Here is a 15,074-nt window from a genome sequence, read left to right as displayed (position 1 = left end):
CAAGTTAAATCCAATGACTTTAAAAATTAATGTAGTTAAACTTTACTCATCCAGGTTTCTTTCTCAATTAATTTTGAGTTAATACCATTTTTAATGAAGAAGTTACATTACCTGGAAGTTAAGTAAAAATGAGTCAAAATCTGTTTTTGAAACCAACAAGCTTAGTACCTTTCAATTTGAATAACTTTTATTACAAAATTCCAATTAAGCTAAATTTTGATTTGGGAACTCCTAGCTCATCCAGAAACAAGTGTGTCTTGGTTGCAACCTAATTGCTATTCAATTCTAAGAGTTACAAGCATTGGAAGTTGATGCATAGCTTGCTGAAATCTGTTTCTTTTCAACTTTGACCACCAATATTCAAAATTTCACAACTCCCAATCCTCAACTCTTAAAATTCTGAAGTTTTAGAAAAATAAAGCAAGTTAATCAAATTTTATAAAAAAATTGGTTTCGCTCCAAAACTCAACTCGTAGAAGTCGCAGCAAGACAAACAAGTTGCTACCCTGTTTGACCTTTTCTGCTGCAGGACAGATTTAACAACCTAAGTTTAAAATTTTTCCATAAATTGTATATTTAACAAAAAGGTCCCAAATTTTTCAGTTTAGTTCCTTGTATTCCCAAGTTTAGCCCAAACTTGGTCTCATGCAATTCCGATCATTACATAATTAGTTACAGCATATGCAATACCACCACAACACAACTCTACATCCTTATTAACAAACACTAATGCTAATCCATCATAAATAAATATAAGAGCACACCATTAATGACTTCCACACCTCATAATTCCAATATATAAATCCACCAACAAATCTATTCCAGCAACATAAAAGGCTAATCATTAAATACAACAAACAATTCAACTTATTCTATGGTTTCTCTAACCTAAGTTTTCACAACACCGTAAATATTAAACGTGCGAAACTTAAACCATACCTTGGCCGATCACTTAATTCATCCAAAGTAGCCTCTCAACACAAAATCACAGCCCCTTCAAGCTCAATCAAACAGCCTCAAAGTAAGCCTTGTCACCAACAAAGCTCCAAGTAATCCAAATTCAAGTCCAATGCATAAACACTCTCTTAAACAACACCTAATACACATATATATATTCCAAATCAGTTTTCTATTACCAAAAACACGATTGAGCTAGGGTTAGGATGTTCTTACCTTTCCCATATGCTTAATAGCTTGAGCCCACAAGTTTTGGAAGCTAACTTGAACCTAGAACATAGAAATTGGACAAGATTCACCATAGGTTTCCAAGTTTATCAAAGAAAGAGGGATAGGAATTTTGAACTTAATAGGAGGCTTACCAGTTAAATTGTTCAGATAGAAAGGTAGAGCTTGACGTGCTGAGCACGTGGTCGCGAACGGTGCAGCGATCGGAGCCCAGACGGAGCAGTTATAGTAGTGAGAAGGAAAGGTGAGGGTTAGGGTTCTTCTTCCCTCTCCCTTGCTGTTTGTGTCATGACTTTAGTGAAATGGAGAAGATGAAGCTGCTGCTTCTTTTATGCTATGGGTCCGGTTGGACCTACGGGCCCGGTTTGGACCCCAGTTCAACCGGTTCGGCCTTTTCGATCCGATTTTGGGCCAAATTTTTAAAATTGGTATAAAAAATTCTCATTTCAACGAGCTCTATCTTATTTTGATATTAGTTTTGCATTTTTAGCTTTTCTAATTAAAATTCAATTTATTAACTAATAATTTACCGATTTTAGCGGGTTTTACAAGTATTATCTAAAGTTTCTAGATATATTTTTTTATTTTTTATTTGCTTTGTAAGTATGATCTTATTCATAGTTGTCAGAATCGAACCGGTGGTCAAACCGGTTAGATTACTGGGTCACTGATTTATTGGTTTAACCGGTGAGTCATTGGTTGAACCGATTAACCTGGTTCTATATAAATAAAAAATAATAAATTTAAAATTTAAATTTAAAATACATATTTTCACTAATATTTTAAGAATATCTAGCTATTTTAAAATAATATGGAACAGAAATAATAAGTATTTTGTTAATTTTATTCTATCATAAATATTTTTATTTTGTTTTTATATTAAAATAACTATTATTTTTAAATTTTAATAATTTATTAATTAGTTTATATCTATTATACTATTATATACTACAAGTATTTATTAAAAAATAATATTAATAGATATTATATAATTATGAAAAGAAAAAATAAGTGAATTTATAATTATTGTTAAATAAAAATATAATTAATTTAAAAATAAAGTTTGACCGGTTCGTTCTGGTTCTGTATCTTGTGCAGTCCAAATAACGGACCGGACCGATAATGGATCTGATTTATCGGTTTTTCGATCGAACTAGCTGATCCGATCCGATTTTAACAATGATCTTATTAGAAATATCAAAATAATGTTCGAACATAAAGTTTGAAAACTTAAAATTAAAATACTTCAAGTGTGGAGTGCAAATCGATTTGAGACACAAACACAAAAAACTCCAATTCAAATAGTTCTAATTGATAAAAAAAATAATTATAATTTATATATCAATAATAAATTAATTATATATTTTGTATTATTATTTTTTATATTATTTTATAAATGTGTTTTGTAGCGTACAATTAGAAATTCAAATATATCTCTATTTGAAATAGTTGTGAAAATATTTTTAAATTTGATATAAAAAACTGTTTCTAAATTTATCTTAATGTGTTATAGGAGTAAACTTAAATTGAGATTCACATTATGTGAGAATTTTGCAAATCTATTATCAAACATATGTATAATCACATAAATAGAAAATATGTTAAATAAGTTAAATATGTTCATAAAAAATTTATTATAGAAACATATTTCAAACATAAATATAAATAAATAAACATTTTATGTGTATCACACGAATACATATAGTAATTTATTTTTAAAATAGCTAATCAAATTAATTCAATATTAACTTTTTTTCTATTCTAAAATAGATCAATTCTATCATTATTAGTATTACATAAACTAATATTAGAGATATAAACTTACAAAAGAAAAAAAAAAACTAAAATTTTAGTTACTTACAAAAGAATATGTATACATATTTTTCATAAAAATCAAGATATTTATTTATTATATACTCGTTTTTTTCTTTGTTTAATTCTAGTATTTTATTAATTTTTTATTATATACTTTTATTTAGGTTTTGCTTAAATAACAAAAAATATATTAACTTCATTTAAAGTTAAAGTATCGATGAATTTTTTTAATTAAACATATCTAAAACATAAATAAAAAAAAACTTTTTTCATATATCACACAAATACATACATCAATTTAAAATTGTATTATATTTTACATTTTTTTATATCAAATTATCTGCTCTTAAAAACTGAATTTTTTATTTAAATAAATAAAATAAATGCATTAATTACCGAAATAAATAATTTTAAAAATATTTATTATTTTGCGTTCTCCAGTCATATTTCGTTTACAGTATAAACGAGATATGACACGTTAGCGTTTATACTGTAAACGAGATAGACCCTTATCTCGTTTACACTATAAACGAGATAAGGCTGAACGGCGCTTATAAGTATAAGTCGTTTATACAATGTTTCTGATCCCACTTTGACCTAGTCAAACTCTTTCTCCCCTCTTTTAACCATTTCCTTCTATATTTGAGTCCAATACGGGGATGGCACGCCAGGCGAGTAACGACGGTGACATCAACAGACTAAACGAAACTTCGCATTACGCTGGGGTGGGCGACTTTGAGGTTAGTTACGTTATGTTCAGTTAATCTAAGTATGTCGACGATCCTGAGACCCTCCGACAGTATGTCCGCTGCTACATTATGTTACTGATCGGAGGGTATCTGCTGACAGACAAGTCCAACAACCTGGTGCACATACGGTGGCTACTGTTTTTACGGGACTTCGTGGAGTGCAGGGCGTTATCATGGGGCTCTGCTGTGCTGGTCTAGACTTACCAGTCACTCTGTTTGGCGGCACAGCGGGGAGTCACAGATATCAACGGTTGCACTCCGCTGCTGATGAGTTGGATTTACCAGAGATTTTCTCAGTGGTGTCCACCAGATAGAGGAGTATACCAGTGTGGGGCCCACTCTATGCTAGCAGCGGCACACCCAGCTAGTGCGTGACGGCACAGATAGTAGAGTGACTGGAATAAACCGCAGTCACACGTGCCCTTCGATAGCACGGAAGGAGCCGCCCCCCATCCCTCAAACAGATCAAACTCCTCCACAACAAACACCGATGCCCTCCTGTTACAGTGAGTGACACGCATCTTTGGTATCCCTTCTCTGTTCTTCTCAATGGCGGCCAATAGTCTCTGTGAGAATCGGCATCCAACAGCGAGCTGTGACTGTACCTCTCTGCCCTTCGTCACAAACAAATTCTGTAATCTCTCGTACGTGATGCACACAATGGCAGAAATTGGCAAGTACTAGTTTCCCTTTAACACTGCTTTGATGCACTCGGATAGATTTGTCGTCATGTGGCCAAACCGACGCCCACCGTCACAATGTTGCAGCCAAATCTCCTTCCTGAAACGACTAGCCCACTCAACCATGGTAGGCGAGACTCCTCTCAACGCATCCATGTACCACTCGTAACCGGCCTTGCTTGGACTATAAGCAGCGTTAATGAGGTACCTCTTGCCCTCGGCTAACTTGAACCGTGTCATGAAGTTCGCAGCCATGTGTCTTATGCAGTAAGCATGGTAGGCTCTAGGGGGATGCCAACCACTGTCATCAGAGCTAAGCGCTGCCTTGATAGCCTAAGATCTGTCAGAGATAACCAGCAGGCCGTCTTGTGGGGTGACATAGCATCTCAGATTAGTTAGGAAGAACGACCATGACTCGGTGCTCTCGGACTCCATAATGGCAAAGGCAATAGGCAGGATGTTGTTATTCCTATCTTGCGCCACCACAATATGCAACACACCACCATACCTGCCATACAGATGCGTACCATCTATAGAGACAAAGGGCTTGTAATTCTTGAAGACTTCTACACATGACGAAAAAGACCAAAATACCTTGTCGAACACTGCAGTCACATACAAGGAGGTGCCCATCGTAGAATGGTTTAACGCGGAGGTCACAAATGGTACCAGGAAAATAACTCTGCAGTGCCTGAAGCAACTTGGGAACCTTATTGTACGATTCCTCCCAATCCCCATAGATTTGTGCAATTGCCTTCTGCTTGGCCGTCCACACCTTTCTGTAGGACATTTTGAAGTGATAGCTCGCTTGGACCGCACCTTGCAAAATCAGAATGCTGACAGAGGGGTTGGACTAAATCAAAGGCAAGATGATCCGGCATATCAGACTGCTGTCTAGCTGGCGATGGTCTTGAGACATGGTGGGTGCTAGACAACTATGCACTCTACCCACCCTCCGAACCTCTCTGAACACAACAACACAAGATTGGTTTATGCACTTCGTACAACTACTTAGTATATCGTAATGAAGTGTTGAAAGGCACAGATAAACTTAATATTACCAGTATCCAAGGTTCTGTCGAAGGGCTACACGGAGGCTCCATTGACTCCCATTATCAGCTTGACAGCACTGCACATGATACTTTAACCGGTCTGATTCTATCACTCGGTACTCTGCACTCCTTCGAATACTGTAGTTCTTCACACTCTGAAGCACTGCCTCTCGGCTTCTAAACTTGTGGCCGACTCAAAACTCTACACTGCCATCTAGGTTGGAATCCTCTTCACCCATGTTAAGAAACGGAGTCCTCTCATGCATGGCGTCCAAATCCAAACTGTGATAGTGAGAGGGAACTGACGATCTGCTTTCACCACTGTCCGCCACGTAATCCTCGTCCGACTCCTCCTCGCCCTCCTCCGCCTCATCCACTGGAACGGCAACATGAATGGGCGGTGGTGCGAGAGGTCGGTCGTCCTGCACATAGGTCGACTGTATGGAAGGACCACCGCTACTATGTCCAACCTCTGCAGACAGCTCCATTACTTGCTCCACTATGATCCTCCCATGGATGTCGAACATCACTCGCACATGCATGTCCCATTGGAGTTGGAATAGTCGAAATCGGAAGACTCCATTACCCATAGGGGCCAGTAACCTATACGCCACCCTTCCCATTTCCCTCGCTACTGTACCACCGACCTTGCTTAGTATCAAACTGTTCAAATCCGACAATGTATTCACACGCTGAGTGTGAAATAATATCGGATCCTTGCACTCAAATGTCACTCCGTTGTCACTGTTTCTCATATGGCAATTGGGATACACAAGCACAACTATGTACGGATTATTACTGGCCATACTTTGTATTTGTGAAAAATATGATACAAAAAATTTGTAAAAAATACCAAGAGTTACACATCTTTTTATAACCGATGGGACACAACTCCATGCATCTCGTTTATAATGTAAACGAGATACATGTCTATCTCATTTATACCGTAAACGAGATATAATTGAAAAATACAAAACGGTAAATATTTTTAAAATTATTTATTTCGATAATTAATGCATTTATTTGATTTATTTAAATAAAAAATCTCTTAAAAACCTCAGCAAGTGTATTATGTATTGATGTATTGATTATTTGATTTGGTAATTACTCCAAAATAAATGAAAAAAGGCGGATCATGGGATATATGGATTTTGATATTTAGGCGCAGAAAGCACGACATAAGAGTGATGCAAAAAGGCAACGTGGCAAGATATTATTGGCTAATGTCACGCGGCGCGTTTGATCATTGGTCGAAACAGCTCTAAGCTAAGTGGGAAGCAAGTCTATAAAGTGGTACAAACCCGAAATGGGGATGCCGTCATCCCCCAACTACACGCTGTTATTTTATTAGGAAATTCTAGATCTCACTATTGTTAAGATTTCACTCTTATTATCATTTCAAGATTAGGGTTTCACTGTGAGTCAGCTAGAGAGAGTGAGAATCATGGGAGAACGGAAGTTAACCCCTCCGCGGATCGTTACAGTGCTCCTCCTCGTCTGCGCTGCATCGTTTCAGCTCCTCCGCGCTTCAGATGACGTCGATGACGCCGTATTTACTCTTTCTCATTCTTTTATGCGTTGGATCTGTGTCTTTTGCTTTTGCTTTTGCTTTTGCGTGGACTGATTTTGTCCGTGTTACGCATGTGCTTCAGATCTTCTACGAGTCGTTCGATGAGAATTTCGAAGGCCGTTGGATTGTGTCGCAGAAGGACGAGTACAATGGTAAGCCCTAGCTCATTTATTTCCTTGTTTGTATGATTGATTTGATTGTAGTCACTCTGAGTTTAGTTCTGATTATTTTACTGGCTGTTTGTCCAAAGTGTGATATCAACATGCTTTTGTGTGTTGTCTTCAATTGATTACTGTATATGCTTGTGTTATTATGATGAATTTCAAACTTAAAGAAGAAAGAAATTAAACGAATCTCACTCAAAATATTGAAATCCGAATCCACCAGACTTCTTCTCGCTGGGCAGTTTGACGGAGTTCCTTCTATAAATGCTTTACGAATTGTAGAAACGACTAGCATTTTGATACATGGTTGGACGAACCGACGATGTTCAAAAGTATACTTTCTAGGTCTGTAATTTTGGAATGGCAAAATTTAGTGGAGGTGTAATCAAAGTAATAAAGAGATCCTATTGGCTTATTTGATAATATTCTTGTAACAATTTTTGTAAATAAATTAACGACTGTTGCTGGTCAGAATTTTCGCCCGATACTAATAACTAATAAGCATGTAAAGAAAGCATGAGTATTCTAGAGAGATCAATAAATTGTGGTAACATTAGTGTCACTTCTCTCTCTAAGTCAACTCCCTAGATACATTTTTTGTGTTGTTTTTGTCGTTGCATTGAACATAGAATTTCGTGGGCTGTGATGAGTACTAGAGGAAGTCATGCACCACTCTGATGATTCAGTGTTGACAAGCTTCTCATACCCATTAAATCTGAGCCCTTCTTTCTTCAGAGTCCGTTATTGTCTTTTTTCTTGTGGTTCATTTTATTTTTCCCGTTTGATTTTACTGCTATCTGTCATGTGCGTTGTGTGGATGGTGTCTGGAAAGTGGAAAACAAATTTAATGAAGAGGAAATCAAGTGATGTGGGGTTTTGTGACCCCAACCATGATGCGGACTGTATAGCTTATATAGCTTCTGGAGATAAAACTCTGGTTTCTGATGGTTTCTCTTATTCATAATTCCCTTTGTTCCTCTTTTGTCCCAATATATATTTTCGTTTATAAGCTCGGGTTCTCTCAACTTTACCTTGCTTATTCTATTGTGTGATTGTCAATGATTTTTATTCAAGAAAATACTTAGTGTAAAAATGGAATCTATGTAAAGACCAATACCATTATTTTCAGCAAATATCTCGTTGCTACAATTTTGTTTACAATGTACATCCTTAATTTCCAAATGATTGTGTGTAAAGGAGAAGGGCCTCCTGTTATCACCTTGAAATAAGTGCTTCTCAGTCTGTATTTTGGAATTTTGCATTTGAGTCCTTGTAATGTCTTCTTTATATTTTTAGACTTGTATATGCAACAAGTTTGGTGCACTTGTTTCCCCTAGTGTGGGGTGCTTTAGTAGTGCATATTTGAAATTTCACCTGTTGTAAATTGACATCATAGATGTTTGAATTTAAAATTAAAATTACCAAAATGCCATTGGAAACTACCATGATGTATCATTTTTTTTCACCTGAAAGTTGGAATTTTTTTTTATTTGCTCCCTTTGTTCTAGGTGCGTGGAAGCATGAGAAGAGTGAGGGGCATGATGATTACGGACTTCTTGTCAGTGAGAAAGCAAGGAAGTATGCTATAGTTAAAGAACTTGATGAACCGGTGACTCTCAAGGATGAATCAGTTGTTCTTCAATTCGAGACTCGTCTTCAGAATGGTCTTGAGTGTGGTGGTGCATACCTAAAGTATCTTAGACCACAGGAGGCTGGATGGAAACCCAAAGGATTTGACAATGAATCTCCTTATTCTGTCATGTTTGGTCCTGACAAGTGTGGAGCTACAAACAAGGTGCACTTCATCTTCAAGCATAAGAATCCCAAGACTGGGGAGTACGTTGAACACCATCTCAAGTATCCTCCTTCCGTTCCATCTGACAAACTAACCCATGTATACACTGCTATTCTGAAGCCTGACAATGAATTGCGTATCTTGATTGATGGGGAAGAGAAGAAGAAGGCAAACTTCTTATCTTCGGAGGATTTTGAACCTGCTCTTATCCCTCCCAAGACAATCCCAGATCCCGATGACAATAAACCTGAGGACTGGGATGAGAGAGCTAAAATTCCAGACCCAAATGCTGTAAAGCCAGATGACTGGGATGAGGATGCACCCATGGAAATTCTTGATGAAGAAGCTGAGAAACCTGAAGGATGGTTGGATGATGAGCCTGAAGAAATTGATGACCCCGAAGCCACAAAACCAGAAGATTGGGATGATGAGGAGGATGGTGAATGGGAAGCCCCCAAAATTGATAACCCCAAGTGTGACTCCGCCCCTGGTTGCGGTGAGTGGAAGAGGCCAATGAAGAGGAATCCTGCTTACAAGGGAAAATGGCATGCCCCTCTCATTGACAACCCAGCTTATAAGGGTATATGGAAGCCGCGTGATATTCCAAACCCAGACTACTTTGAACTTGAAAAGCCTGATTTTGAGCCCATTGCTGCTATTGGTATTGAGATCTGGACAATGCAAGATGGCATATTGTTTGACAATATGTTGATAGCTAAAGATGACAAGGTTGCAGCCTCTTATAGAGAGACTACATGGAAGCCTAAGTTTGCAGTTGAGAAAGAGAAACAGAAGGAAGAAGAAGATTCTGTGGCTGCTTCAAGTGGTCTTGCAGACTTGCAGGTAATGTTGTTGATTTGAGTGTTTTCCAGCTGTAGCTCATTTTTACTGTGCAGCATGTCTCTAATATGGGTCTTCTGCCCTCTCCTATTTCTGAGGCGTTATTTTATTTTTTTAACCATGCAGAAGAAGGTATTTGACCTCTTATACAAGATAGCTGACATTCCATTCCTGAGTGATTACAAGCTCAAAATACATGTAAGATTATCAACAAAATACTCCCATCTTTTTTTGTGTACACATCCTGTTATGTTGCACTCATTGGATTTTATCGTGAATCCTGTGCTTCTGAACAGGATCTCATTGAAAAGGGTGAGAAGCAACCAAATCTCACTATTGGAATTCTCGTGTCTGTTGTGGTTGTCTTCTTGACAATCTTCTTCAAGCTCATATTTGGGGGAAAAAAGAAGCCGGTGAGTAATGAAATTCATTGATGTATGCTTGTATCTTACCCAGTAAAATTGGTCTCCAGTATTTATATTTCGGACACTGTGTGTAGGACATTATGTTAATCCGTGGGCATGTGTCTTGTTGTGTAGGCAAGGGTAGAGAAGCCAAGCCCAGCACCCAAAGAAACTAAGGCCAATGAAAGTGGCGTAGAGAATGAAGAAAACAAAGAGAAGGAGGAAACATCTGCTGCCGCACCACGTAGGAGGACAACAAGGCGAGATTGAAATGGTTGAAAACCTTTTCGCTCACTGGAGCTGCCGACCAAGATCATCAGAATAGATAAATTTTGAGCTTAGTTGGACAATAGGTGTCGAGTCCATAGGCACTTTGTTCTCATTTTTATCCTTCACCTTATTTTAAAGTATGCTATGCATATGGGAGTGGAAACCAGATATGTGTTATGCCGGTCGTTTGAGGACTTTTTTGAAGCTAATTGAGGTTGTAAAATTATTTTTCTCTTAATTGTTTTTGCTTATAACGGTGAAGAGAGATCCAATCATCTAGCAAGTAGCAACACTTGTGTGGTTTAATGACATTGTAAGATGCTTAAATGAAATTGCTAGATTTTAAAGAAACAACTGAAAGTTGCTATTTAGAATTGATATTTTGTTTACAGGTAATGTTTACTTTAAAAATTCATCATTTAACTCACTTATTTGTCTCATCTAGGCATCAACAAATTTGCAAACAATCAAATTACACATCTTCTAAATTTTTGTTGTATATGTTTAATCAATGTGATTTTTTTTTTATCTTTTTTTTTCTTTAATATGTTTAAATCATTGTGCCTTTTTTCTTTTATCCTTTAAATTTTAAATTATTATAGGTTTATTGAGCCATTTATTGTTACCCAATCCGCCCCCCCTCCTCACAAACAAATCTCGTGTTATATCAAAACAAAATTAGGGCTTCATAGCAGCATCCAACCTAAATCCGTAGTTCTTTTAAAATCTAGTTCTGATTTTCACTCGTCCGCTTAAGCAAGTGTCCGCTTAAGCAAGTGTCGGGGGTTTGAATCTTGTTTTGTGTATGCAGTAAATCATTGGGAAACCAAAATATTAGGGCTTCACAGCAGCATCCAACCTAAATTCGTAATTCTTTTAAAATCCAGTCCCCGACGAATCATAGTTCTTTTAAAATCCAGCCCTCTGCTTCTCCGAGGATGCTTATCAATGATGCTCAATAAGAGGAAAACAATTTACTGTAAATTTGGGTCTCAGAAGTATGGGTTTATAACTAATTTCTTTTAATTGACTACTAATTCAGTATTCAAAAAATTCAGGTGTTGATGAAAAATTCTTGAAAGATGTTATTGATAAAAAGTTCTTAATAATTTTAAAATTTGATAAACATGGCTATAATTTTGCTGGACATTTTCAATGAGCATAATGGTGAGGCGATCACTAAAATTGGATGATTTAGCTAACTTTCAAGGTAAATTACTGATCTAACTACTGAAAATTGTATATTAATTAAATTAATTCAAAATATCTAATTAGTAAATTCTACTGGTCACTTTAACATTATTATGCTCATTGGAAATAGACTTTGGCAGAGTGATTAGCACCTTATCAAATTTTAAAAGTGATTAGCATGCTTTCAAATTTTAAAATTGTTTGGAGTTTTTTTCGTTGACATCTTTCAAAATTTTTTTTTATTAGTGCGAATTTTCTTTTTAATGAGTAATCATAAAAAAGTTTTAAATTTAATTAAGAGTAAAGAATTAATCCGATCCTTATCTATTTTTACGAATGACGAGACGATTCTTGTCCAATAAAAAAGAGCACTTGGATCCTCAAGCTTTTTATTATGGTAATGTTGATGATGGTAGAAAAGATAATGATTATAAAGTATGATTGTACAATAGAAATAATAAAAGTAGACATTATAATGATAATGATGAAAAAGTGGCAATAGTGATGGTGTAATTAGTTTTATTATTGAAAAGAATTTTGAGAGGTTAAAATCCCATAAATTATAAATAAAAGTATGGGTAAAGTTACTGACGGATTCAAAAAATTTGGCCGCATATATAATATGATAATAATTTTTATAATTATATTTTGTTATGATAAAATATAATTAGTTTTCAAATTGTCTAACAAATAAATTTAAACACTAAAATAATAAGTTAAATAAGTTTTACATTTCTTTTCAATTGTCAATACAATCAAATATTTTTCTTTTTATATATATTATTGAACAATTATTTAAAAAGTCATCTCCCATATGATTACGAAATTAAATTTTTATAATATTTATAGCCAAAGAGGTTTCTTAAACTAATGTTGTTGTTATTGATAAACCTAAAATTAATTTTAAAAAAATACCAATAAAAAATAATATTTTGTCGAGTCTATGTAATTTTTTATTTTAGAAACTAAGCCATTTAATTTTAGACAATATTTTTTTGTTTTATTTTTAATTTTTTTAGTCTTCCATTGATTAAATTTTAAAATTTTGCTACAAATTTTGATATACGCAATTCATAAAAAAATTCTTTGGTAATATTTATTTACATAAACATACCAAAAATCTAAAATTATTTTTAAATATTCAAATAATTTAGATATTCATTTTTTATTAATATTAATGAATTAGCAAATAAAAAATAATTATTTTAATATTGTCTGTAGTATATCAACCTTTAATGATAATAAATTTATTTATTAAAATTGAATTGATGTGCTTTGTATGGATGTTTTTATATATTTATTATTGATTAATGTTTATGTTTCGTGTCTTTTTTTTCTTCATTTCTATACACACTGAAAAATGTGTGAACCAATAAAAAAAAAAAAATTAGTGGGGTCAAATTTATTTATTGGGTGGAGGCAAATATAGTTTTTTATGTATTCTACATGAAGTTTTATGAAAATTCAATGAGAGCATTTGCCCCCACATGATTGAAGGTAATTCGTCCTAATTCTGTTTTGATCCTTAAAGTTTAAAGTGTCATATTTGAATTAAAAATTTTTTTATTATTTTTAATGTAATCTTATTGTGAGGTCAAAATTAAATAAATAACAGAATGTCCTATATGACAGCAATACAAAAATAAGGTCGATAATCTGGAGAACAAGTACAAGCTCTAAAGGTACAAAATCAATCGTAGATGTATCAATACATTTATCGATCTTGTTTCCGTTAATTATTTAACTTTGACCTCACGGTGGGACTATATTGAAGCTAAATGAAACTTTTTTGGATTCAAATAAAACACTTTAAATCTTAGACCATCTCCAGTAGAGAACTCATCTCAGTCTCTATTTATGGTTCACATGTCATAAAAAGTAACTCCACATCAGCTTTTGCATCATAAACAGTAAATAGGAACTCAAAACATCCATATCTTCTCCATTAGGAGAAACTAACTTTAGTCCCTGTTGTGGTCCCACTTAATTAATTAATTAAAATACTTAAAATTAATGTAATTATTTTTTTAATAATATTATTTAAATTTATAAATTTAAAAATAATTCACTATTAAAAGATATCAATATTAAAATAATTCATATATAACAATAAATACACAATATATAATTCGAAATTACACTAATTTGTAAAATTACTTAATACAAAAAATATAAATAATTAATATAAATAATTAATTAAAAAAATTAATTATTTAATCTAATTAATTATTATAATTATTAATAAATTAATTATGATTTAATTATTTAATTAATTATTATTTAAATTAAATAAAGATATAATTATTTAATATAATTATTTAATTAATTAAAATTTTATATAATTATTTATTTTTATAATAACTTGCCAAGTAGCAAGTTATTATTGGAGGAGTAGATCATCTTCAGTGAAAAAAAACTGGATAATGTCCAGTGTTTAATCTTATCTTTCATTATTTTTTCTCTTCTATTTATTTTTGGTCTTACTTATAACATAAAGGTGAGAGATCACAATTTATTCTTTCAAGTGTTAAAAAATAGAAAGGATCAATTTTCTATTATTGGGACAATATGAGTCCCATTTAGAGGGACTCACTCTCCTCAAAAGTTGTGCAGGAACTCCTCCTCTCATCTCTTCAATGGTAAGTTCCTGCGTAGGGTTTCAACTTTTTGTCCCATTAAGTTGCTCTTAAAAATTAAAAATGTCCAAACTTAAAAAACTAATTTAATACTTTATCTTAAAAATATAAAATTTTATAAAATTAATTTTTATTACTATTTAACAGATTTTTTAACTAAGAAATCATATTATTCCAAATAAAAAGTTGGAGATCGAAATATTCTTTATATTTAGATAAAAATTGCCTTAATCGTAAAAATATATAACTACTCAATTGAGTATTTACTCTTTAATTAATACACAACAATTTTTAAAATGAGAATGCTAGACGATGAATTGAAATTTAAATATTTGTTTGGATGTTATTAAGTTAAAAAATTTTTTATTTTTTAGTGTGTTTGATAAAATTTTAATAGTACCAGAAAAAATACTAAAAAATAGAAAAAAATTTTTTTAAAATTATAATTTATATTTTTTCAAATATTTTTTTATTTAAAAATATTTTTAATAAAATAAATAAAAAATAATTTTATATTATTATATTTAAACATAATTATTAAATATTTTTTTTAAAATCACTTGAAAAAACATTTTTGTAGAAGTTCATGCAAACAAACCTAGAGTAGTTTGCGTGGCGTAATAACTAATAATTAATAAATTAATAATAGATGAGTGCGGTGTGTGAGGAGGAAAGAGAGCCACGGTAGTAGTGTGTAACCCATACAAATACAACTAAAAACAC

At 33.4% G+C, this 15,074-nt stretch overlaps 1 protein-coding gene and 1 non-coding gene across 2 annotated transcripts; both read left to right on the top strand.

The window, feature by feature from the left end:
• Positions 1-6,788: 6,788 nt before the first annotated feature.
• Positions 6,789-10,878, top strand: LOC107480133 (calnexin homolog). The gene is made up of 6 exons (XM_016100270.3): positions 6,789-7,030; positions 7,134-7,203; positions 8,724-9,853; positions 9,977-10,048; positions 10,147-10,263; positions 10,390-10,878. The coding sequence occupies exons 1-6, from the start codon at positions 6,926-6,928 to the stop codon at positions 10,522-10,524; spliced, it is 1,629 nt and encodes a 542-aa protein (XP_015955756.1). The 5' UTR covers positions 6,789-6,925; the 3' UTR covers positions 10,525-10,878.
• On the top strand, positions 7,853-7,938 carry LOC127745946 (small nucleolar RNA Z221/R21b). Its single transcript, XR_008007570.1, has one exon. It is a non-coding gene; the product is annotated as a small nucleolar RNA Z221/R21b (small nucleolar RNA).
• Positions 10,879-15,074: the final 4,196 nt, after the last annotated feature.

This window comes from Arachis duranensis, chromosome 3, assembly GCF_000817695.3.
Source record: "Arachis duranensis cultivar V14167 chromosome 3, aradu.V14167.gnm2.J7QH, whole genome shotgun sequence".
NCBI classification, from domain to species: Eukaryota; Viridiplantae; Streptophyta; class Magnoliopsida; order Fabales; family Fabaceae; genus Arachis; species Arachis duranensis.
The sequence above is the reverse complement of the archived record's forward strand: the minus strand, read 5'-3'. Positions and strand labels throughout refer to the sequence as shown.

Coding starts and splice junctions, on each gene's coding strand:
- LOC107480133 (XM_016100270.3), top strand. CDS start 6,926: ATGGGAGAACGGAAGTTAACCCCTCCGCGGATCGTTACAGTGCTCCTC. Junction 9,854..9,976: donor GTGGTCTTGCAGACTTGCAG/GTAATGTTGTTG, acceptor TTAACCATGCAG/AAGAAGGTATTTGACCTCTT. Junction 10,049..10,146: donor ATTACAAGCTCAAAATACAT/GTAAGATTATCA, acceptor GCTTCTGAACAG/GATCTCATTGAAAAGGGTGA.